This window comes from Cynocephalus volans, chromosome 14 (genome assembly GCF_027409185.1).
Source record: "Cynocephalus volans isolate mCynVol1 chromosome 14, mCynVol1.pri, whole genome shotgun sequence".
In the NCBI taxonomy this organism is placed as follows: Eukaryota; Metazoa; Chordata; class Mammalia; order Dermoptera; family Cynocephalidae; genus Cynocephalus; species Cynocephalus volans.
The window spans coordinates 15,331,868-15,357,912 of NC_084473.1; the positions used below are offsets into that span (position 1 = coordinate 15,331,868).

The 26,045-nt window shown below is 35.7% G+C and overlaps 1 protein-coding gene across 2 annotated transcripts in view; it reads right to left on the bottom strand.

The window, feature by feature from the left end:
• The window catches only part of NBAS (NBAS subunit of NRZ tethering complex), a 361,846-nt gene that overhangs the window by 278,416 nt on the left and 57,385 nt on the right, over positions 1-26,045 (bottom strand). For both annotated transcript variants that reach the window (XM_063078155.1, XM_063078154.1), the window contains exons 11-19: positions 24,553-24,621; positions 13,740-13,868; positions 7,516-7,579; positions 6,164-6,357; positions 4,591-4,848; positions 3,736-3,861; positions 1,774-1,925; positions 805-945; positions 463-541 (exon numbers count right to left, since the gene is read on the bottom strand). In XM_063078155.1, coding sequence (XP_062934225.1) covers positions 463-541; positions 805-945; positions 1,774-1,925; positions 3,736-3,861; positions 4,591-4,848; positions 6,164-6,357; positions 7,516-7,579; positions 13,740-13,868; positions 24,553-24,621 — 1,212 coding nt within the window. The remainder of the gene's footprint in view (positions 1-462; positions 542-804; positions 946-1,773; positions 1,926-3,735; positions 3,862-4,590; positions 4,849-6,163; positions 6,358-7,515; positions 7,580-13,739; positions 13,869-24,552; positions 24,622-26,045) is intronic.

Genomic DNA, 26,045 nt, shown 5'->3' on the forward strand with positions numbered 1-26,045 from the left:
TAAGTTCAAGTGTATAATTTAGGCCCTAATTAGGATCAAAGATCAACTAAATTCAACCCACTAACAAATCACTATAATAAAACAAGTTAGTAGTATTCACATTAAGATTCTTAAAACCTGGGGTATACCAAAATTTGGCACTGGAAATAGCTATGTGTCATTACCATAAAATCAAAATACAAAATAGAAGTAAATGAAAAGAAATGTAAATCTAGAAAACGTAGATGCACTGAAATGGCTAAAGCATTTCTATTCCCTTTTCTAACAAAACAACTTCTGGCCTTTCACAATCTCTAATTTTTACCAAAACTAGTACACAAGAGAAACTCCTTCTGCAAAAAAAAATAATGTTTCCCATATAAACAGTTCTAAAGACCAAGAATATCAGATATTAGGGCAGCCATACCATTTATAATGACAGATCACATAAACATAATTGGTTTGATTAAAATTATTCCTTACTTCATATGTTGCAAGTCGATCTAAGTAGGTTAATAATTTCAGTCTGCAACGGCAAAGTTCCTTCTGTTCCAGTGTCAACCTGTTTTGAATAATTGTATTAGGCCACTTATATTTACATAGAAGTACATTTTTCTAGAAGTTAAAATAGAATGAAAGTGGTTAATACTCCATTTACTCCAAAATTCATGGTATAGTACACAAAAGCACAAGAGTAAAATAACATTAAAGACATTTGATTTAAGTTGCTGAAGTAAGTTAGAGTATTTATCACTAGTAAAGAACACACTGAAAAGAACAGTTACTTTTAAAAAACTATCAAATGAACAGTAATAAATCATTTACATTGAAAAGTTCACTAATTTAAATAGCTCTTGTCTCTTCTTAAATTCCTTTTCTTTTCTTTTCTTGGCAGGTTCTTCATCCGGTGGTGAAAGTTCCTCATAGGAGATACCATCAATGTCTATTTCACCAGGTAATGTAAATCTACAAGAAAAAAATAAAACACAAACCTAGTTTGGTTAACTTTTTTAATTTCATGTGAAAAGCTGCTTTCTCCTACTTCGACTGATTTAATTATGCTGACTTCCACAGAAACAGCTAATTATTTGAAATACACTTTTGCAAAGTGATTCATTCATTATATTCATAGGACAAGCAAAAAGTCATCAGTAATCATCACACACAGAAATTAGAAAATCAAGAAAATGAAAACTATCTAAAAAAACATGTGGGATTATATTCATCCAATGTGAAACAGCCTAAGCAGAAAATGTTGCCCACAGAGTTTACTATTTGAATCACTTCTATTTAAGATCTTAAAATGAATGTCAGTCTCATTCTCAGATATACTATCACATCTATATCACAAAAGAAGTTCCAAATACCTGATGAGCAAAAGCTCACCAAATAATGTAATTACTATTATTATTAACTGACATTTGAATGGTGTTTAAAAGTTTATGAGATGCTTTCACAAGATACATAATTTAATCATTCAGAGTAATTCTATGAAGGAGGAATGATCCTACAGTTAAGGGAAGGGAAGTTCAGACTTGTCTAAGGTGGTTGACTAGTAAGCAATTTAGAAATGGCCAGCATTCAATAAATGTTGTAGAACCTGACATTTCCTCAGCATCAAGCTATCACATGCAAACATATTTAACATAAAGAAAAAAAAGCTGTGACCTCAGATAACAAAGAAGTGACTAAAGCAACTGCTTCATTAAGAAAAGTTCATCTAGTCCAAAAGCTCAGCTTAAAAGTTTTGGCAAAGTCACCTTTATTTTGAAACCAAATCTGTCTATAACCAACCTGCCATCATCTGCTCCTTTCCCTATTGCTAAAAGAGCCTCCAGGTCCGTGCCTTTTAATCCATACTGAAGCAGTTCTTTCGCAGCTTCCACATTTTCAGGAACTCTTTCCAAACACTCATGGAGAACCCAGGATCGCTTCTTTATTTTACTCTGGATATAAAGAAAATAAAAAACAGAGGCATTAAAGAACCCATGACATCTTAAATCACCTGACAACTGTCTTCTAAAATTATAAAGCTATACCTGCGGTGCACAGCTATTTAAGAACTTGGCCACAAGTAGCTGCTAGAGAAGCTCAGCATAAATACAGCTAATTCCTAATGGTGATTACAATAGGATGTGGGGAATGTGATTCCAACTGTTTTCTTTTTCTAATAAGGCACACTGAAACACAAAGTTCACTACTCTTTCTTGGAAACATGAAAAGATCTTTCCAACCTATTATAGTTGTCTTTGGTTTGCATTTTGTCTGTATAATAGAGCAGAAGATAAAGCAGAAAAGTAACATAAGATAGTTCCCACTGTAATAAGCACATCCAACTCTGAAACAAAACTACTGAGGCAGAGCACATCAAGGTTCTATATTTATTTGACCATGAGATGCATCACACAGTGATGGATGATAATCACAAAAAGCCATGGCATGCTGTTCTGTGGAAATTTTAAGGGCCTATTCCTCCCTCCCAACTGCTTTCTCCAGCTCCACTCATAATCCCTGACTTGCCCTCTTCCTAGAAAGAACTTTCTTTCTCTCTCTCTCTCTCTCTCTCTCTCTCTCTCTCTCTCTCTCTCTCTGCTCTCTGCCATATTAGGACATAGCAAGAAGGAATCCATCTGCAAACCAGCAACCAAACTGGCCAACACCTTGCTCTTGGACTTTCTAGCTTCCAGAACTGTGAGAAATAAATGTTTGTTGTTTGAGCCACCATGTCCATGATATTTTTGTTATAGAAGCCCAAACTGAGACAAGACTACATAATAAATTTAACTATGGGAGAGTGAATCAGGAAGTATCCAATTGTAGTAGTTAAGCAAAAAAAGGAGCATTTGGCAAGTTTTATAAGTCAGTTATCTATTTATTGCTTCTCAGCTCTAAATTTCCCCTCAAAGCCGGCTATGCAATAGCATTTTTCATTGTAGCTGACATGATATTACGCATTGTCAATAGATGGCGCTGGAGGGCCACTAAAAAGGAAGAGGCTCTAGTTTCCAGTCCTGAAGGTGCTTTGGTTCTTCCTAATCCTATGGGGCTTGGCAGCCAGCAAGGGACATCCAGTGGGGGTTACTTCCCCACTTCCTCTCGCCATGGACAACTTCCCGTTGAGTTTCAGTGGCATTCCTGTGGGCAGATTCCTTCCCAGTGAATCTCCCAGGCACCTAAAGAGAGAAGCTTCCCAGACTGGGTAAACCTATACTACAATGTGCCCAAGGCCACCCTGAGAACTCTTCAATGTGCTGTAACCACTCCTCATCCAATGAGTCTGAATCCAGCTTAGTGGAGGAGGCCTCCTTTCCAAGTCTGTTCCCTCCACAGTTATGTTCCTTCAGCCCTAAGGTATCCTTTAGAAAGTTCTCTTTCCCTTTTATAATTCATCTGTGGTTACTGGAAAATGATTCTCCATACTAAAACTTTCCCTATTCAAATTACTGTGTGGTTTCTGGCCCCTGACCAGATCCTGACTAAAGTAGGTGTAGAGAAGTAACTGCAGTGAGGAAAAGGATTAGGCCAAGACTAGGGAGTTGACTCGTTTATCAGGGAATATTTGTTAACATGTCTTTGGCATCAAAGCCCAGCTGCAGGGGCAATAAAACCCGGCAACAAGATAATCTTTCTAGGTAAGAAAAGCACACTTCATCAGCTGTAGTAAAGCCAGCAATGTAAAGTATGCTAAAATTAAGCCCTATAACCAAAAGTTTATGAATATGAATTTTATAAACTTACCAAAACATTTACACATACCAAATAATTCTGAATTGAAGCGATGTTGACCGCTGACTTCCTCCACTGCCTCTGATACACTAGATCAGTATCCAGGCCATAACTATGAGCCAGAGACAAGGCTTCCTCATACTCTTCACTTTCAATCTTTAGACAAGGAAATGGAAGCAGGAATGTGACATTACTGAATCATCCACGGGGTCACTGTGATGATACAATGAATGATAACCCCTGGAACCTATACGGCATGTTATAAACACATATACACTGTGGCACCAGAAGCTCACAGACATTTTGAGAAACAGATAGATCAGGTATTTCTTTCAACACTTTAACAGAAAGATGAGAGACAAAAGGAGAAAAGCTGTCATTTTTACAGAGTAAAACAATGGCAAAACAGGAACTGGCAGTGCGACATCTCAACCCCTAGTCCAGGGCTCTTCCCCTGACACTGCAGGAGCAGCACAAATAACTCGAACACAGTGTTGGTGACATCGACTTCCCAAGCAAGCCACTGATGAGCAAGCAAGTCTGCAGTTCCTCCCTCACCATCTACAGTCTGAGCAGATGACTGTGCTTAAACACAGATATGGGGAAAGCTGAAGGCCACAGAAAGGGGAGCAAAAAAACAGGCTAAGCCACGAAGTGGATAATCGGTCTAAGTCTATTCATTTTTTATCCACTATTTTGGTTTTGATCACTCAGGTAAAAAGAGCAGCATTACTTTTCAAAAGCTCTGTAATACTGATATTTCTAACATGTCAGTGATTCAACAATCCCTCTTTAAATTTCTTCTTTTATTGAAAAATTAGCTTTTTCTTAATAAAATAAGTCTTGATGCTTCCAAACTCTGAGAGTATTAGGATACTCTCTCACCTTTCTCTGATAAAGCTCCTCTGGAGTCGTAGAGCGCAAACTCACAAGGCGGTAGTTTTTAGTAATGGTTCGTGGGCGTTTCCGTGGGGGTGCAAATCGCTCCATTTCCGTCACTAAGTAAAGGCCCTGTTTTATATAACCAAAGTAGCGAGCCTTAGCAGATATTTCATGATCAGAATCAGAATCCTCTTCTCCTTCATCTTCTTCTCCAGCCTTAATCTCCAAACGAGATCGTTTGGGGGCAAGTTTAATCTCACACTAAATTGAAAAAGGAAATGTGAAATTAACAGTGAGGAACTAAAGACAACTTTTTAGAGTTAATGAAACTAAAAATATTTCTAATTCTACTCTGGTTTGATTCATTACATCAGCCATGTGATTAAGATTAACAATGGAATTAAAAGGAACACAACAATAAATATTATATAACATCAACAGCTCCAGAAACATGCACATACAATATAGGTCCCAAATCTCTAAAACTAAAGCTTGTTTTAATAACAGGTCACTAATCTGGTCTTGTAAATACAGTTATGCGCCACATAACAACATTTCAGTCAACGAAGGACCACATAAGATTATGATGGCTATATCCTATAGCCTAGGGGTGTAGTAGGCTATACAATCTAAGTCTTGTGAGTATACTCTATGATATTCACACAATGACAAAATAGCCTAACAATGCATTTCTCAGAACATAAGTGACACGTGACTACACATGCCTGGTAATTATTTTAGAGAAATAAAGAAGCTGAGGATGTTAACTTCTTCCACTTTTGATATTTCTGCCCCTGCTGTGGAAAAATACGATGATGATTTCCTCTCATCGATTTAAGCAATAAACATGAAGGTATGTATTTGCTTTACCGAGAACACCTCTTCCCTACCCCCTTTTAAAAATGTCTAACAGCTTTACAAAGTTCTGAGTCTGAAAGCCTGGCTGTTGAAGATAACTTTCACTGCAGACTTAACAGAGTCCACTTAGATTTTAAGCCATAGGTCTCTCTAAAGAACATCTTTAGACTTAATAACAAACTTTGGAGTAAAAAATATTCAAACCACATTGCTCAAGTGAAAGCTATTGAAGGTTGCTACCCTTGAAAGACTTATTAAAATAAGAATTTTAAATGACTAAAACATAACTTTAAAGAATTAGCCTCTATTTTCAAGTCTTTTGTCATGATAAACAAGTTTTTCTCACTAAAAGAATCAAAAATTTTAAGATGCCACACTTCATGGAAATAGGTTAAAGATTATATTTCTTAAATAGTAAAATTCTACATTTTAAAATGACTAACCCAGAGAGAGGGGAAAGCTATTATTTCAGTGAAGAAGAAATGCTTTATAAAGAACAAAATGACTACAGATTCTCTCCATTCTCTTACAATGCAAATTTTCTTATTCACTAAACAATGGATTTTCTTTTTTCGATGCTGTATCCAATGTCTGATTCCAATCCCAGATTTTATTTTTAAAGACAAGATTAGATCATGGGACAACTAAAATAAAAAGCCAAATATTTGGATTTTTGATGAAATGCATGTCTACTCTCAAACAAAGGGGAAAGCCTTACCTCCAAACTTAAAAATCTCCCATCGTGAGCAGCAGTGACTTGAGGTGATGGTTCAAACCATTCACAGGATTTTCCCAGTAAATTCTTCAAAGATTTTACTGATGAAACAGTTAGAGCACCAGAGCATCGAGCCAAAGTCACTGCGCTGTCTGCCCACCAATTGACGTCTATCAGTGGGTAAAAGGACTCTTTATCTAATGGGGAAAAAATTAATTAATACAAATGCATCTGTGAATGGGGTTTAAACACAACATACTTAGGATAATATTCAATTTTATAACTGAACTCACCTACACTATTTGGGCCCTAAAGGTATGTTAAATAATAAGAAAAAATAAAATCTAAGTCATCGCTTAAATTTCTACTCAAGTATGAAGCACAAAATGATCACTCATTTAATGAACAACTGAGCGTCAACCATTTGTCAAAGTGCAAAAGCTCTAGGGATACAGAGGCAAATAAATTAAGGCCCTTCCTCTTAAAAACTTAAGAATATACTCAGGACAGAGATATGTCACCATTTTCAACATAATAATTGAAAGGCAGGTTTGTACAAAGTATACATATATAAAGGTTACATATAAAAGGTCCCGGAAAATGTACATATCACTTTCAGACAATGAGAGAATTACACCCTTTAGAGAAATATAGGACAGATATATACATAATAGTTTCTAGTGTTGATTTCCTTTTACACCTGTAACTAATCAGAGAGGAAAAAACATTCAAAGCCACTAAAAAATTTTCAGAGATGAGAACAAATTAGGTTTATCAAACTGAGGCATTCAAAAGAAAATGCCACAATACTTCCTATAATTTTATTGCATTTTCCTTTGATCTCACCTGTTCCACAAAGGATATGATATAGTTTAAAGGTTAATACATATAACAGCAAACCATAAATTCAAAAACATATTTAAACATTAGTTTAAGGAGAGAGAGATTTTTTAACTGGAGCTTACCACCATGAGAATAACTCATTAACAAAAACAAAAACCAACTCAACATTTTCTTCCAATTTAAGCTTAAGGAAATCCATATAAATAAGGAATTCCAAGAAAATATGAAGAGCAGAGATCCTAGGGCTTATAGCTAAGTGTAAGGTGTTAAGGAGAAGGCGCAAATCATCTAAATCAAATTACCACTTCTGCTTTGACAATCATTATTTTTTCTCAAAAATATTTCTGAATGAATATTTTGGATGATGTCCCCTTGTCCAATCTGATGAAATCTTGGTATTTCTTCCCTCGTGAAGCAGAAGTATCTAGAAAACTTTTATATCATCTAAAGAGCACTTTATACAATAATAGAAGAGTCTTAAGGTTTTTATTACCATAGTTTATACAACTCACCTTTTACTTTTTTTCTCTTCTCAGCAGAGAGCTGCCAATCAGGATTAATGTCATCATAGCCTGGCTAAATATGAAAATATGCACATGACTTCTTGAGTCAACTATGTAAGAAAATTATAAGAAAATCATCAAGAACTATGGAATTTTTAAAATAAAATATAGAGCTGATGCTTTCCTTTGATCTCTGAAATACAATACACAGAAATCTATTCCTCACCATAACAGTCTATAAAAGCAATGGCTCTTACACTTAAAACGTGCTCATGCAGGTAATGTGACTCAATTCAATGAAAACAGCATGCATAAGGGCCGGCCTGTGGCTCACTCGGGAGAGTGTGGTTCTGATAACACCAAGGCCATGGGTTCGGATCCCATATAGGGATGGCCAGTTAGCTCATTGGGTGAGCGTGGTACTGACAACACCGAGTCAAACATAAGATCCCCTTATAGGTCATCTTTAAAAAAAAAAAGAAAATAGCATGCATAAGAACAATAAAATACCAAGTATACAATTCATACAAACGAAAGCAATCCACTAGGTATTCATTCTACAGACACACATACACAAAACACCTACTTACTAGGAGGAAAGCAGCTGTGTTGTCAGGAATAAACACTGGTTTGGATACAAGTTCTAGCCCTGCCACTTGTAAAGTGAGCAACCCCTACAGGTCTTGGTTTTCATAGCTCTGATATTTGACTAGGCAACCTCCATGTTACCTCCTAGTCCTAACTTTCTATGACTAAACATTTACTAAGTAGAAGAAAATATAACCATGCGATCCTCAAATTGAATACATGTCACTTCTCATTGTATTTGTCAAGGCTGAGAACACAACTCCAAAGTATGGCACCTTGGAGTACTTTGAATTTAAGGAGACTGGAAGGCCTCAGAAGCAAAGTTTCTCTGATCTTCTCCTGCCCTCCTGTCCCCAGTCCCTCTTTCTCCCCCAAATCAAGTCAAAGAAACTAGAACTCCTCTCCTCCAAGGCAAGCCAAAAAACCTAGAAAGGTCACTCTCTCCCTTCTTCCTTGAGGACCCTTATTGCAGAGGGGTCCTGTCCCATATGGGCTCAGGGGTAGTATGGGAAGATGTTACACAAAGAGACAAAGAAGAATCTGAACAGGCAGGTTTTGCTGGGTTTCCCCCTCAGTCTATTACCATTAGATCACACCCTTTTGTCCAATCACATTTCTACATGGCTGTCCATTCTTCATCAAACCTAAACATTATTTTAAAAAAAAAAAAGTTTTCCCTGCATCTTTGGGTCTTCATTTCTGAAGGCTCCCATGTTATATAAATCTTTGATTCAATAAATTTGTTTTGCTTTTCCACTGATAACCTGTCTTTTGTTACAGGAGTGGCATCTGTGACTGTTATAATGAACGTGTAACACCTTTCCTACATATTCATGCCACCGTATGTCTGAAAACAGCCTAACGTGCTATCACTTTATAGTGCAGCAGTAACCTAGGGGAGGATGTCCTAAGAATAATACAGTTACAGACTGTGTACATAAGGGCTATTATGGCTGAAGCAGTATTTTCTTTAGATTTAAGGATTTCGTTTGTTGATTTTTTTTAACACTAGAATCTAAATGGCTAAAGTCCCTGCTTCCAACAGCATAAAAGCAACATTTCAAATGCATATTTATTCCACAAATATTTATTAGGACTTAATATGCTAAACTATATTAGTGTCTGTATATGAAATATATATTCAGTGCCAACTCTCAAAGAGCTCACAGTGTAGCAAAGTTGTGAAAACAGCTATGGATCATATCAAGATTAATCACATAAACTGCCACCTTCTCACTTATCCTTCACTGATTCATCCATTTAGAAAAATTAATCCAACATCTACTATGTGTCAAACAGAAAATAAAATTAAAATGGAAAAGATAAGTCTCTATTTTCCAGACCTAAAGATATACAAGTAGACAAATAATAAAACTTCTTGAGAGAAAAATTAAGGCCAAAAATAAGTAAATATATAAACATATGGGAAATGTTTGAAATGAAAATCACTTCAGCAATTTTATTGTATTCCAGACATAAAGAAAGTTTAATACTCACAGATTTCTAGCCAGATGGATTTTCATATTGACAATGAAAACTAATGTATTTAATCAACTCAAAACTGGATAGAAGTAAATCAGAATAGGCACTTCCACAACTATTTTAATCATTAGGTTTTACAGAGAAAACACTCACACAAAGCATATTATGAAAGCTAATAAAGCAGCAAATTGCATGAAGAAAGTTCCAAATGAGATAAATTCACAATTTTGGTAAAGGAGTTTAAGGTTGTGCAGGACAGCAGTAACATTAATTTCTTTTCAGGCAATGTTAAAGTAAAATTATAAGCTGACTATATAACATATTACTATATAATTATAATCTATTTTAAACTAATTGGTTTGTCTACTCATGTCCTAGAGCAGCCATAAAGAAAGGAAAGGCTCTGTCCTCCCTGGCTGACCCAAGCTCACTTTATTGCTAGAGGAATGAGAAAAGGTCAGCTGTCTCAATATTTTCCAGAGCCTGGAATTTCTAGAGGAACTCCAGTGATGAGTATACACAAAAAGAGCTATGTATTTGGTAAACAACAATACTACACCACTCACATTACTATTTTCATATGTCTAGGGTTTCTACATAATGAACTGCGTGACCTGCATGACTCTGGGGGATGTCACTCATATAAACTGCAAGGTGATATCTCTCTCCCTTGTTTTCCATTAATATCATGTGCTAGTACTTGATTTGCCCAGATAAAAACCGTCATATGCTTGTACTTGATTTACTTACATTTGCTAAACATATGCACTGTAAGACAGTACTCTGAAAAAAGGCTTAACCTATGAAGTCAGAAGACCTGCATCAAAATGGAATCTTGATTTTTAACACTTAGTGATCTCAAGTTAACCTCTTTTAGCACTATTCCCATCTATTGAAATGGGGATAAAAACATTTTTTTACTTAACAGAGCTGTGAGACAAATAAAAAATATGAAAATTGCTCTGTAAATATCTGAGCCTTACTATACAAATACTATTTATTTCCAACAATCCTCCCCAGTACTACCAACTGAATTGCATGCCTTTGCTCCAAACTTTTCATGATATTAACATGATATTTTAATCACTTGTTTACAGTTTCTCTTGCAATACTATGAATACCTTAAGGACAGGGACTGTGACTTACTGTATTTCCTACTCTAACATTCAGTAGCGATTCAGGAAACAGTGGAACTTTATGATTTTACCATTATGTTATTATGGATACAGGAACAACCTACTCTACTATACAGTACTATTACACATAAGCTTCACTGAACTTACTATAGTACACTAGATTTTAGTAATTCAAATACTAAAGTTCAAGTCTAAAATGTCCAATTTAATGTGATTGATTCCCAGGTTATAGGTGAAACTCCTCTTGCTGCACAAAGAGTTACCACCTTCACCTGTGCCCAACTACATCACGAGTACTCTAGATTCTACCATAAAGGTAAAGTTTTATGAGTGAGAGGCTCTTTCAATTATTTATTCTGGTATCTGGTACACACTAACTAGCTCAAGAGTTGAGCACATTAAGAGGGCTGAAGAAATCTATATTACATCCACTGCGAAAAAGGATTTGTTTCTGCTTCTAAAGATCAACAAATAAAAAGAATCAATGTAAAAAATAAATCATCATAAAGATTGATTCTAGTCTTCCTAACCTATTACAAATAAATCTGATCTTTCAAATAACAGAGCATTACTAAACTATTGACATACCAGGTATTGTGAGAAAAAAATGTGTGCAGGACACACTGGCATTGACTAGCCTAATAAGTTTTTCTTCCACATTTCTTTTTATTTTTTAATGTATGTACTGTCCCACATGATCACGAGAAGAGCAGGGACAAGCTGTACACCTAGAACAAAATAAGTGCTCATAAGTAATAACTGATGATATTATCAGAGTAAATTTTGTAAAAGCCACAAGAATACTGCATACACATACCTTTGTCCTATTAAGCTATACAAATCTACAATAAGTATATCAAAAAAAACGAGAGTGTCTGTGAAGAGGCTGAAGCCTCATAGGAGTGTTTACGATGAAATGAAGTTTTAGAAAGTATAGTAGAAAGGGTTAGACAAAAGTAGGGCGCAGAGAGAGGAGGATCCAGGGAGTAGAGTAAAGCAGCAAAATGATCAGACTAGAAGAGATGACAGATAAACAGAGGAGTCTGCATTTTGACTGCAGCCTTAGGATCTTAAAGAAAAAAATGGATACAATTAAATGCCTTCCATGTTCCCAACTTTGGACCAAACTTTCTTTTGAGGCTAAAACTGGCTAGTTTCAGAAATCCCTTCCCTTCCTGTCCCTTTACTCTTCTGATCGCATATTTCAAACTACTGAGATATTTATACTTTTTAATTCCCAGGTTCCAAGGTTTTTAAACAATTTTTAAGTTTTTTAATAGAACCACTATAAAAATCTAATATAATGAATGATATAATGAGTAATGAATAATTATAAATGAGCTAAATAGTAATGAATAATAATGGCACTAATAGACAATTAATTAAGACAAAACAAAACAAAATGCCTAACAAGTCATGCACAAAATTCTAGGGTACTTGCAAGATTAAATATTTAGAGTGCGTCAAATTTGATCAATATTTCTATTGGGCAAACAAATATAATTTAAGAATACAGAAAGCCAGAGGGTAAAATGCCTTTATTACTCAAAATTTTCACCATTTAAAACAAAAATGTTGCCCAAATGTAAAATTTCCATACAGAGAGAGAATATCAGAATCCTCCCAAATGAAAGAAGGTGAACACTTGATCACTACACATTGATAACCATGAAAACTACATGATTTCTTTTGGATCCATTATCTGAACAATATCTTTATTTTTAATATGGATGCAAAACTCAGACTTGCATTGTGCCTTAGAAAGTATAAGTAATATGAAATATTTGCCGTATAAATTTGCCTATACTCCCATCCTCAGCCAGTTCTTTAAGAGCCTGGTGGAAGCTCCTCTGCCTGATGTGCCCAGCTAAATACATTAAACAGTTCTGAGAGTTGATCTATTCCACTTAATTCTTCACAGAGAAGAATTAAGTCAACTTAGCTATAATTTCAGAGCAGAGAGAATGTCCCTCGTATTTAACTACTAAGGATGTAAGCTGAAGAGCACCTCTTCCATTTAGAGCAAATCTAGATCCGGTATTAAGAGAGAATAGGAGATGTGGCGATCATGTTAAATTGAAGGTGAATGGGAACCATCCTAAAACTGTGTATAAGGCAAACAAATAAGAATAGCTAAAACCTAAATTTAAATCTGTGAATAGACTAAGAACTGTGGAGTCACTTTCTCTTTTCCTATGCTATTCTGGGGGGAAAAAAATACTGTTTGTGTATATAATTCTCTTAATATTACATTGATCCACTCACATCATTCAGAAAATATGCTCTAATCTTAGAATCACAAAACTACCCATCAAACCTGGATATGCTTATAGGAAAGCAGGATGGGGTGGTAGAGAGCAGTGAGAGAAGGAGAAGCAACCATTAACGAAATGCTGAAATACAAACTAATCATCAAAAAGTAAAAGATCTACAACAAAAGCTATATCCAGTTGAGGAAAGTTTTTCTTTTGACCTTCGCTTTATCACAATACATGGCATTATAAGAGCAAACCTTACTTTCCCTTTGTGAATTTAAACTATAAGAGATGTTGATTCTACCTGCTACTAAACAAAAAAATGGTCTAATCCTTAAAACCTGTCATTTCAAGACACTAAAAAAGAAAAGGGTTCCATCTTTTTCCCTATCTTAGCTACCCACCTTTGAGTGAAGAGAAGGTAACTCCCTTCAAAACTTAAGAAAACCCCATATTACTAGTGTTGCAAGGTTTGGGAAGAACTGTAATCCCTTTAGGATTTGACCCTCCAAATCCATGATCATATTAACTTTTTCTGAAATTTTACACCATGTACTGATTTTAATTTTCAGTGCAGTACACTCTGTATACTTACACTTAATTTGTCCTCAAGTATTGGTATTATAACTTAAAGAATAGGAAAGATTTGGAATGACGAGAATATATAATAACTGCGTGCTGCAGTAAAATACCAACAACATGAAATCAGTACTGCCAGCACTCACCCTTAAGACAGCATCATTCTAAGAATAATCATAGCCAAGAGACACACCTGCTCATGTTGATTCCATTCCCCTTGTTGCTTCAGAGATGGAATGGCCCAGATGCTCAGTTTCCCTGAGAAGTGAATGGCTGCAAGGAGCATCCCATCTGGAGAAAGGCTCATCTTAAAGATTCCATCCTACAAAAGAATCACGAGGTAAGAGCAAAGGACTTTTGGCCAAGTAGAAAGAACTTTCAGAATTAAGTGATACTCTTCAGGGATGCCATGTTATTGATGATCTTTAGTAATTAAGGGTTCCTCCAGGATCATATCACAATAAATGTACTCAGCATCTAGAAATAGTAGTCCTGTCCTTAAGGAGTTTGTTATTGACTTTATAGCATTATAATTTACATATAATATAAAGCCCAAATATGCAAGCATTATAAAAACATTTCTTCGCATATCAATTACCATGAGCTCTCAATATCTTTTATAAGCTGGTCTTGACTAGATAGGGAACTCCTTTACACTTGGGCCTGCATCTTTATAAGATTCTATATATACATAATGCCTAGAATATGCTACTTATCACGGATGGGCCAAAAATTCATGCTGTGGAAAAGAACGGATGGAAGAGGGAAGAAGAAAGAAAGATACAGGGGAAAGAGAGTCCAAAGATGAAGGGAACAGAAGGCGACAATAGGGGAAAAAAATGATAATTAATTTAAGAAACACTATGAGTATTTAAGATGTTCCAGGTTTGCTGCCAATTATCCCATTTAAGGAATCCAAATGTTACCACAGAAACAGAGAAACTTCGTCATATACTGATTTTACATAACCATCCTAAGAGTACACAGAGAAAGATTTCTCTTTCTAGTCTTTCTTGTCCAAATAATCTCTCTGCCATTCCCTACCAAAATACTGTGTTTTCTCAATTGCCACAAAACACATAAGCAGAAATCACAGGAGCAGAGATGTGACCTGCCTACCACCTACAATAGATCTAACTATTTCCCACTCAGGCATTTATTTATTAAGGACAGGGCCACAAAAAATAAAAGAGCCAAGAAAATGGTAGCCCACAACTATATTTCTTCTGAACATTTAAGAAATCTGACAACACAGGGCCTGTGTCCCCAAATGGCAACAGAATTGGGTAGCAGATGACCCGTTAGAAGGGTCCTAAACTTTCCATTTACCCAAATCCTCTACCATTCTCTATTATAGCCCCAATATTAAGGCCAAATATCAGCTGCAGAGCTGAAAACTAAATATCACTAAACTGAAAACCAAAATTATTATACCTGGCTGAATTTGCCAGGCCTCTGTAGACATTTACTACCAGAGTTTAAGTCCTCAAGTTGCAAATGACAAAAGCACATTATCAATCAAAAACAAATAGAACAATTTCAAGAGGTCAGGAACATCATTGGGTGAGTGGACAGAAGAAAAGATGAGCATACTCTAATCTCCTACAATTACTTGAGGACTACAGTTACGTTAACTGGGTAAAATATATCTAGCCCAGAATCTTAGAATTAAGCATAAGAAAGATCAAAATACAAATGCCTGGGAAAGAAAAGCGATAAAAGCTTCCAGCAAAATTTTAAATCCCTTCCTCTGTGATGGAGACAGGGAAAGAGTAGAAGATAAAGGGCCTGGCACCTTCCTTTCTCAACTTTAAAGTCAGTAAACTCCATGGTTTGCAGAAGACAAGCCTCAGAAGCACAGATTTTTACTAGCTAAAACAATCTGCCCATCCTTTAGATTTTTCAGAGGAAGAAACTGAGAACCAAAAGAGCTAAAACACTAACGAAGATCATTCAAATGTAGGTAGCAGAACCTGAACTAGAACACAAATGTCAATCTCAATCCATGTCACATCCATGAACCATTATTATAGTCCTCACCTGGGCCCATGCCTTTTCTGGTACTCATGAGCATTTCTACACCTCAGTAGAAATTATGGTCAAGTATAATTTACTGTTTATTGTTTTGATCACCTGAATGATTAGTCATGTGTGATCTGTATGGTAACTCCCAGATATTACAAATTCTCCATTAAACAACTGCACTAAAAGTGCTCTGAAAGCAGGAAAGAAGCATCTCTTTAACAAAAAAAGAAGATATATATATGCTGAATAATTTAACAATAGCAATGCTACCAGGAAAATAATGAATGAAATGCTAAATTTCCATTTTTTTAAAATCCCTCCCTCCTTAATGTCAGGACATATTACCCCAAAAATGGCACCCTGGCATTTGAGAAAACAGAAAACTCTCTCCTTCTCCTCGTCATTTCCCCATGGGGCAAGTCATAAAACCTAGGAAGAATTTTCTGACTTTCCCCTGAAGCAAGTCATAAGGCCCTCATTCTAGGCATGCCCTCCCTAAACCTGGAGGAAAGGAACATCCTTACCTCAGAAGACACAGAGTCACAGTGAAGAATCTAAATAAACAGCCCTTGCTAAGTTCCCCCCAGTTTAACACCATTAGATCATCTTATCCAATCAACCTCCATGACTGTCTATTTCTTCTTCAAAATTAGCATAAAAAATACGCATGTTTACCCGTTTCTTTGGGTCTTCCCTTTCCTCGTGAAGGCTCCCGTGTTATATAAAACTTAAGTTAAATAAATCAGTATGCTTTTCTCTTGTTAATCTGTGTTTTGTTATAGGGGCCTCAGCCATGAACCTAAGAAACGGTAGTGGAAAGATGTTTCTCCTCTCCTATATTTCCTTCTTTCTTTCTAGAAATTTAAATAATAAATATATCAGCTAGAATGTTACCATTTGCTTTTAATATTGTTAAATTAAGTTTGGCTTAAAGGTTTCTTCAAACATAGTGAACTGTATAACCTAACTTGATATGTAAACAGACCGTAACCTACTTTTGTAACAAGAAGCTAATTCTCAGCCAATCACAGACAGCCAACTGTTCCAACCAGGCTCAAATAAGGCAAATGCCCAGCTCTAACCAATCCAGCTATTTCTGTACCTCACTTTTATTTTCTGTACTTTCCTTTTTCTACCTATAAATCCTACCCAGCCATGTGACAGCCTGGAGTTGCTCTGAACCTATTCTGTTTCTGGGGGTGGTCTGATTTGAGAATCATTCTTTGATCAGTTAAATTCTGTTACAATTAATTTGTCTAAAGTTCTTCTTTTAACAACATGGTAGGTACTTAATCCCCTTAATTTCATTTGATGCTATGATATCTGCACTGTCAACTTAGCATTTCTTTCTTTAAATATCTCATTGTGGAAATTTTCACTCACACACAGAAGTAAAAATTATAGTATAATGAATACTCATGTAACCCAACAACTAGCTTCAACAAATATTAACATTTCCTCAGCTGATTTCATTTATCCTTACCCACTCACCACCATGCTCCAAGTGTCCCCCTCCTCAGAGTATTTTAAAGCAAATCACGAACATTACTTCACTCATAAATACACATTAATTATACACTCCTTTAAAGTCCCAAGTTATGTGTTGACTTTCATATATAAGCATAATAAGACAGTAGTTATCAGCAGCAATTGAACTGTAGCCACTGAATGAACAAGTTACCTATGCTACTTTAGAAAATAAGTGTTTTCCTTCTTAAATAAAAAGTCTGCCTTTTCTTTGTAGAAACATTTCTGAGTTCCTATATAACATGTAGGGTATTTCTGGCCCAGGGAGTAATTCATCATCCTGACAGTAACTGTAGCACAATCTCCAGCCACTATTCAGAATATCCATTCTAAATCCTGTGAACAGGGTCCTAGGTACGAGGAAGTCTGAATGCCTGTTGGTGGGCACGGGAAAGAGTTCCAGAACGTATGCCTTGGAAATAGAAGGAAATGGCTTTTCAAACAACTACACATCACAATAAAAGCCAACTACAAACATTTAAACCATAAATTCTTCATATCGTATTAAGATTTCTCAGCATAAGTAAATAATAACCTTGTTCTCTTCTTCATTTCAATCAAGTAGTAAAAGCAATGAAATTTAGGTGTAACTGCAGTTTCACTTTGGTTAAAACATCTGAAATTTCTTTCACATTCCTCAGCTATGAATGTCATTTTTATTTTAATCTTCATTTCAACAGCTGAAATGTTCACCGAAAAATATGTAACTTGGCTCTGCCACTTAGTAGTTATGTGACTTTAGGCACATTAGTTAACTATTATAAGTAACAAAGAATTTCTATCTCTTTAAAAAGCACACAAACAACAGCTACACATTACATGGTTGTACCAAGGACAAAATTAAGAGTATACATAAAGTAATTTAATGCACTAGTTATAGAACTCAGCTGTCTAAATAAAGAAGCTAGTATGAACACTGGATTCATACCTGAATCCATAATTGATGGAGTTTGGATGTATTATCCCCTCCAAAACTCATGTGGAAATTTAATCTCCAATGTGGCAGTGTTAGAAACTGATTGAGTCATGGGGGCAGATCCCTCATGAATATATTAATGCTCTCCCTGGAGGAGGAAGGGTAGTGAGTTCTCTATTAGTTCCCGCAAGAGCTGATTGTTTAAAGGATCCTGGCACTTCCTCTCTGTCTGGCTTCCTCTCTTGCCATGTGATCTGCTTGTACCTGCCAGCTGCCTGCTGCTTTTCCACCATGAGTAGAAGCAGCCTGAGGCCCGTGCCAGATGCAGCTGTCCCAGAATCATAAGCCAAATAAACCTCTTTCCTTTATAAATTACCCAGTCTCAGGTATTTCTGCTATAGCAACACAAAACAGACTACTACAATAATAATCTACTTAATTATAAATTCCAACATGTCCAATTCATTTGGCATTTCCTACTTTTACCTTAGTGACATCTTTTATAGTAGAGGCAAATATTGATATTTAATTCTTCTAACTTCTAACTAGCACTTTAGTCTCACTAACTACTCTGTAAGCTCCCTGATTGTAGGGACTGCATCATATTATACAAATACAAGAGCTGACATTCTCAAAGACGGAGGGTAACAGAATCGCATATACACCTGCCCTATTCCCAGTCCTTAGAACAAATAAAAATCTAAGTTGGAAAAGCACAGACATGTGTTCTTTGCAAAAACTCCTCAGGTGTCTCTGATATGCACCTCCACTTTTAACCTTCCACTTTAATTTTGCATTTCTACCACTTTTTTTGCATATTGCTGAGGAGGCAGCCAAAGTCCAGAAGCTCATGTAACATGCCCCAGACGACCTGACAAGACTGTGAATATCCTAACATGTAGACAACCTCTCCTGTCATTCACAATAGGCAATTTCCTAACTGCACTAAACAGAAAATGGTGAATTAGTCACTTGCAAAAATGCTGACCAGGAACTTGATAAGTATTTTTTACATAAATGGAAGCTGGGAGAGGTTATGCACATTCCAATAATGGGAGAGTGCAAAGGGATTCTGGAGCAATTGGGGTTCGATATGCCCTCAAAACTAACCAGCCAAGGCTCACTTGTATTAGGACAAGTCCCACACTGAGGAGAAACTTCTGGAAATAAAAACTATATTGAAAAGCACAGGAATATTGATCACAGAAAGTAAAGATCAAATCTCATGTAAAGTTATAGAGAAGAGAGAGATAAAGAGAGAATAAGGAACAAAATAACATTCTTATAGGCAATGAAAGAACGGAAGAAAAAGAGGCTCACAAAATAGATTTTCACCTCTAACCTATTATTTCAAAACAAATTTAAAGAAAATAAGATGATAAAAATAATATGAAATAAAACAATGTAAGTTCAAATTAGGATATGTCAGAAATAAGGTGATGCCAGTTTAGGAACTGTTGGTACCTAAAAGGGATTAAAAATCTGAAAAAAATAGTATTCTCTACATGAAGGAGCATGGAATGTATGGAATATATTGATCTTTATAGCATCCCAAAGCCACAGATCACACCTTTAATTTGCTTTGTCCACTACCTCTCCTGGCAACACCTATAAGTAGATATTAAAGTTGCTTTCAATGATAAAAATTAGTAGATTTTCTTATATCTTACTTATATATATATAGTGCATTTCTATGCCATCTAGAATAACTGAGAATGAACTCTATCAGAAGGCATTTTTTTTTTAAAAAAAGGCTTTTCTAACAAACTATCAAAAGAACTGAAATTTTAAGACTTATTCCCCTAAATGTACTACAGTTTTCCCCCTTTGATTCTGTGTAGCTATTCTGACAGAAAAATGGGTGATAATAAAAACCGTTTGCTGAGTAAAGTACAGAAACAGGAAGTAGCTCACCTATTCTCTACGAAGTTACTCATTCAACTGTCCTCTCGGGAGGGTCCATGAAAGAACATGGCAGCAATACAGTATCATCAAGATACCTCCGACATTAGAGTTCAGCACACCTAGGTTTAAAGCCCAGCTATGTCACTTGCTATAAGACCTCACTTAGTTTTTCTAACCTGCTTTTCTAGTCTATAAAATTTAGATATTAACTGTACCGTATATGGGTGTTGTGAGGTTTAAAAAAGATAATTACAACATATATCGGGCCACAATAATAAAAATATTTATACATACACGCAGTGTCTGGCATATATTTGATCATTTAAAATGGAAGTATTATCTTCCAAAAATTTTTGACTTGGCATAGTGACCTCTTATTGAGAAAAACTGCATTAATTATTAAAATATGAATACAAAGAAATTCTCACATTTCTTATTTCCTTTAAACTCATTTTGAAGTAATAGGTTAGAGGTGAAAATCTATTTTGTGAGCCTCTCTTTCTGCTATTCTTTTGTTGCCTGTAAGAGTGACTGAAGCATGACTTGACAGAAAACAGTAAATATCACTGACTACCTGCTACAGTCTACTCTGTTCCACGAGGTTTTAACTACACTGAAGAGCAGTCTAGCTAAATCAATAACTGAGTAAGTTAGCATCGTTGGGTAGGCAGTACCAGGCACAGGAAGATGGTGCGTGAAGAGCTGCTGCACAGGAAACTTTGATCATACTATTGTCTTCTTACACAAGCAATTCATTTAGGGCCCTTTTAACTGATCGCATTATCAAATCTCCTATTTACCTCTCTCTCTCTCAAATCTCTTCGGCAAAACTTTTCAAATGATTCTTTCCTCTTACTTCATTGAATATCTTGTGTGGTCATGTGATACTGACAAATTACTATAAAATTAACAGTGTGAACATGATTTTAACTCCCATTTCTATTTTTTACTTATACTAAACCACTAGCTCAAATGTCCATTTGAGCTTTTCTTAATTAAAAACAGTAATTAAAGCATTCTACTGGCAGCAATATTTAGAGTAGGAATTGCACCTTCTCTCAAACACTGATATAAAAAATAACCATCCTTTCCAAGAGAGAGGTTTTTAAATGTTAAATATCAGATCTTTGTACTAAGATTAGCTTAAATTGCCTCACTTTCTTCAATCACCTATCCTCTGTATAGAAGAATTAAAAGTGAGTGATTCCCTACACCTTCCAAATTTACAAGCTATACTAAAATGAAAGTACAGTATTCTAGTGCATACATTCACAACATACTGAATACTACATATTGTTAAAAAAATCTCAGGTCAACAAAAGGTAAATTTATAAGCACTGCTCTTTCAACATTCAACCAGTATTTATTGAATATGACATATTCAATAACAAATATTACATGCCAGGCACTGTTTTACACTCTGGGGAGTCAGCAGTGAACAAAACAAACATAACTCCCTGCCCTCAAGGAGTTTACTAGATATACTAGCTCACTGTGGCTTAGAAGTCTGACAAAAAGAAAAAAAAAAATAGAAATCTATCCTTCAAATCAAGAGAAAGTCATCCTGAGAAGCCTGGTTAACAATCTGAGACAAAAATACTGTGAAAGTATGATGGAAAAAAAGAACCTTTCGAAAAAAATTTTTTTCAAGCCAATACCTTTATAAAATGACATAAACAATTCTGATTATTAATATACTCTTTAAAAAGATAATATTATATTCCAAATAACCAGAAGTTGATTATTTAGAGCCACATAAGTCTGGGATACACTAAACTACAATTCAAAAAGAACCTGCAGAATACTATTTATTAGTTCAATGATTATAAACATAAAGAAATTAACAGCTCCCACCACTATCATTTATTGAGTATTGAGTGCCCACAATACAACAATCACTGTTTTAGCTGTTTTATGTTTCCTCTGATACTGTACAATCTAAGTTATGCTATTTCATAGTCTGACAAGTAAATAGGGAAAAAAGAACTAAATATTATCCATATGGTTACTATATAGGAAAGCAGATCCCTTTTTTAAAAATATTAATAGTTCAGAGGAACACATTTTAAAGAGAAACATAATTGATGCCAAACTTGAGTAGTAAAATAGATCTTTCTGAGATAATAAGTAATTTATAATCTCAGCTACTTTTAAGTACAACACATCTTGGGCTTCTGTTTCATCAGTTGCCTAACTAAGGATTGAGGTAACAGCCAACCAGAGATGGTGGAAAAAAGCACTGGATCACAAGCCAACCTGAGACCAGACCCATCTCTGACACTGTCTGGGTAAGTGAGTTTGGGTAAGCCATGTGCCCTGAAGCTTTAATTACTTCATCAAGAAAATAGGCATTATAATGCCAGTAATGCAAACTTCCTATGAGATCATGTGAAAACACTTTTAAGTTAGAAAGTATTCAAAATAATAAAGAATTATTAGACAATCTCTATAAACCCTTTGAGCTCTAAAATTATAGCACTAAATCTCTACGAACCACAATTATTTTGGGGCTAAGAACCTCTGGGAGCAAATAAGATACACACAGAATATTTAAAAATTTACTTGAAGGCACTGGTTTTTAAATCCAAAACATCTTCTTAAAAAGTCCAGACAGTTAAGGATTCTGGTACAGTGTGTCACAAAGAAGGATCAAAATACAAGGAAATGAATCATTTGCTTCTCCTTCCTTCTGCTCAATCATAGAGGACACTGATGACAATGAAAAAGAGCTGAGTTTCACCATAAGGGAATAACCAATAGCAGGGGTCAAGATAACATACAATCTGGAGTTCCCAAGAGGTGAGAGAAAGTAAAAAGATGATGTTTTTTTTATGCTGACTGAACATCCACCTATTACATCTACCTATTAATATACCAAATAAACTGATAAACATAGTTTCTGCTATGTACAGGATGTTGTAAGCGTCATGCATATCAAGCACCCAAACACTTCTTATTCTAAATATTACTACAACTGTATTAGTCCAAATAAAGTAAACATGGGAAATAAAAACCAAGAGTCTGTGCACTCTACCCCAGCAAACTCAAGTGTTCCAACAGTGTTCTTTGACACTTTCCATGACTGCACATCTTGCTCCCAGGTTGGAAATGCCCAGTCTTCCCCTTCTGCCTGAGCAACTCTTCCTCACTTCAAGACTCAAACCAAGCATTACCCCCAGAGTTAAATGCTCCCTGTTCTGCACTTCAGTGGCACTTTGTGCTACATTACAGAATAGGCCATGAAGTGTGCAATACTGTAGTGCTTTACAACTGCCTCTGTGGCTGCTATGGCTGTCTCCTCCCCTGCACTGGGGGGTCCCTGAGGAAGTGCACTGTGTTTTATTCATCTATATATTCTCAGCCCTAACACCATGGCTGGCTCAAAGTGCTTATTAACTGACTGAAAGAATAAGTAAATACTGAAATTCCACATTCTTGCTTAATTATAGTCAACAGAATTTTTTAAAAAATGAACACTTTAAATTCATTAATGATAAGGAGTTATTATTTAGATGTCATTAAAGAGAATGGGAAAAGGATCCAGGGAGAAAGGCAAAGTAATGTTCCCATGCACTAACAAGGTAATAGAAAAACCAACAGAGGCAAGGTAGTAAATCAGGAAGAACAAACTTCATGGCAGAGGCCAAATCATTTAGTCTTGCATATGTCTCTTCATCTACAAAATGAAGACAACTCCATGAAATGAATAAAGAGAATGCTAACTATAAAACAGTGTAAATACGCAAGGGATTAAAAATGAAAGTGACTTTCTATACACAAGCTGTAGCGTTACTGTTCAATTTTACAGACAGAATGGCAAGTCAATCCAGAGTACATGATTTAGGTTGAAGTTGATGGCAGAGAAATAATTAGAATGTAAAATGTTAAATATATTAAATCCAAATGCAGCAAGAGTATGGTCATTATATTTCTCTCCCCAGTTTAGTAAAGAAATTGAAGTAGAAAAACTAGGTGATATTATTCTCTTCAAGAGAGGAGTATGATTTGATATCCCCAAGAAGGTCAAGACTCTTGAGAGAGCCATGCAGAAAGAGAGTGCAAATGTAAACATCTCCTCAGAGGCAGTTCCTAAGGGTATCACTTATATTCAGGATGAAACTGTCCAACCTCCCTGCCAGGGATCCATGCTTCCCCAACTGAGGAACAAAACAGTAAACAATTGTTCTTGAAACCAGGAACCAACATGGCTTATTTCCTCTTCGACCATCAATAATCTCTGATTTGGGGAGAAAGTTATATTTTTTAATTTTAAAACAAACAAACAAAGTATATATTATAGACAAACAAATTTCACATGATTTTTTAAGATAAAATAAGCTCTAAGACACGTAATGCTTCTAGGAGAATTCTTTGGGCTACATCCTCAGACCCCAAGAAGGAAGACTGGGATCATGTTCTTAATGTTTTTTGAAACACAATTGACACACAGTAAAATACACAAATCTTCAGTAAACAGCTCTGTGAATTCTTACTAATGTATACATCCGCACAGTATATAATTATGAATACACCCAGATGAAGATCTAGAACATACAAGGTTCATTCAACTTTGACCTTAAAAAACTCTGGAGAAAATGTTTGACAAGCACGAGATTAAGCCAATTTGCATTACCTGTTCTTGTCTTTGGTGACTGTAAAACTTGACACTTAACATCCTTAATAATCCCAGTGTCTTTGGTACCTATAAAATAAATGCATATCATACAAAGAAAGATTAATGCAATAATTTCTCATCATATAAAGTCCTTTTATCATGAAAAGAATACTATAGCAAATCTAGTATTTTAAAAAGTGGTTAAGAAAATCAACAATAGGTCTCTTGTGAGATTCTGTTTTTGTTTAGGAAACAAAAAATCCATCAAGTGGTAAAATCTTACAAAATATGTCCAAGATCAAATGCTCTTGTAAATACGTAAATAACAAGTCTAGTACAATTTAGGAAAATTAGAATCCACTGTGAGCTCTTCTCAAATGAGGCTGCCCGTGGTTACCATTTTATTTTGACATCACTATGGAAAAGGTCAAAACTTCCAATAGTAATTTCAGCCATTAAGAATTGCTTACAGCAAAAGAAACAATCAACAGAGTGAAAAGACAACCTACAGAGTGGGAGAAAATTTTTGCCAACTATGCATCCAACAAGGTATTAATAGCCAGAATATACATAGAACTCAAGCAATTATACAGCTAAAAAACAAATGACCCAATTAAAAAATGAGCAAAGGAGCTGAATAGACATTTTTCAAAGAAAGACATACAAATGGCCAACAGATACATGAAAAAATGCTCAACATCACTAGTCATCAGAGAAATGCAAATTAAAACCACACTGAGATACCACCTCACTCCAGTTAGACTGGCTATAATCAAAAAGATGGTGAATAACAAATGCTGGTGAGGATGTGGAGAGAAGGGAACACTACTGCACTGTTGGTGGGACTGTAAATTAGTACAACCACTACAGAAAACAATATGGAGGTTTCTTAAATAATTACAGATAGATCTTCCATATGATCCAGCAATCCCTCTTCTGGGTATATATCCAGAGGAATGGAAATCATCGTGTCGAAAAGATACCTGCAGTCCCGTGTTCATCACAGCTCTGTTTACAATAGCCAAGATATGGAACCAACCTAAATGTCCATCGATGGATGACTGGATAAGGAAGCTGTGGTATATATACACCATGGAATACTACTCTGCCATAAAAAAGAATGAAATACTCCCATTTGCAACAACATGGATGAACCTGGAGAAACTTATGCTGAGTGAAATAAGCAAAGCACAGAGGGATAAATACCGCATGTGCTCACTCATACATGGGAGCTAAGAGAGAAAGGAAGGAAGGAAAGAAAGATCACAGTAGTGCCATGGACTTACAGAGGGAGGCGACATTCCTAGCGCTACACAGTGGAGTGTGGGGAGAGGGGGAGGGGGTAGGAGGTTGGTGGATAATTGGGGGGAGGATGAGGGGTACAAAAGTAATTTCTGGTAAGGGGTATGCCCCAAGTATGAATCTGGCCCTCACATCATGGGCAGGAGGGGTGACAGTTAGTTTTGTATCTCATGAATATTCTTAATTTAAAAAAAAAAAAGAAAGAATTG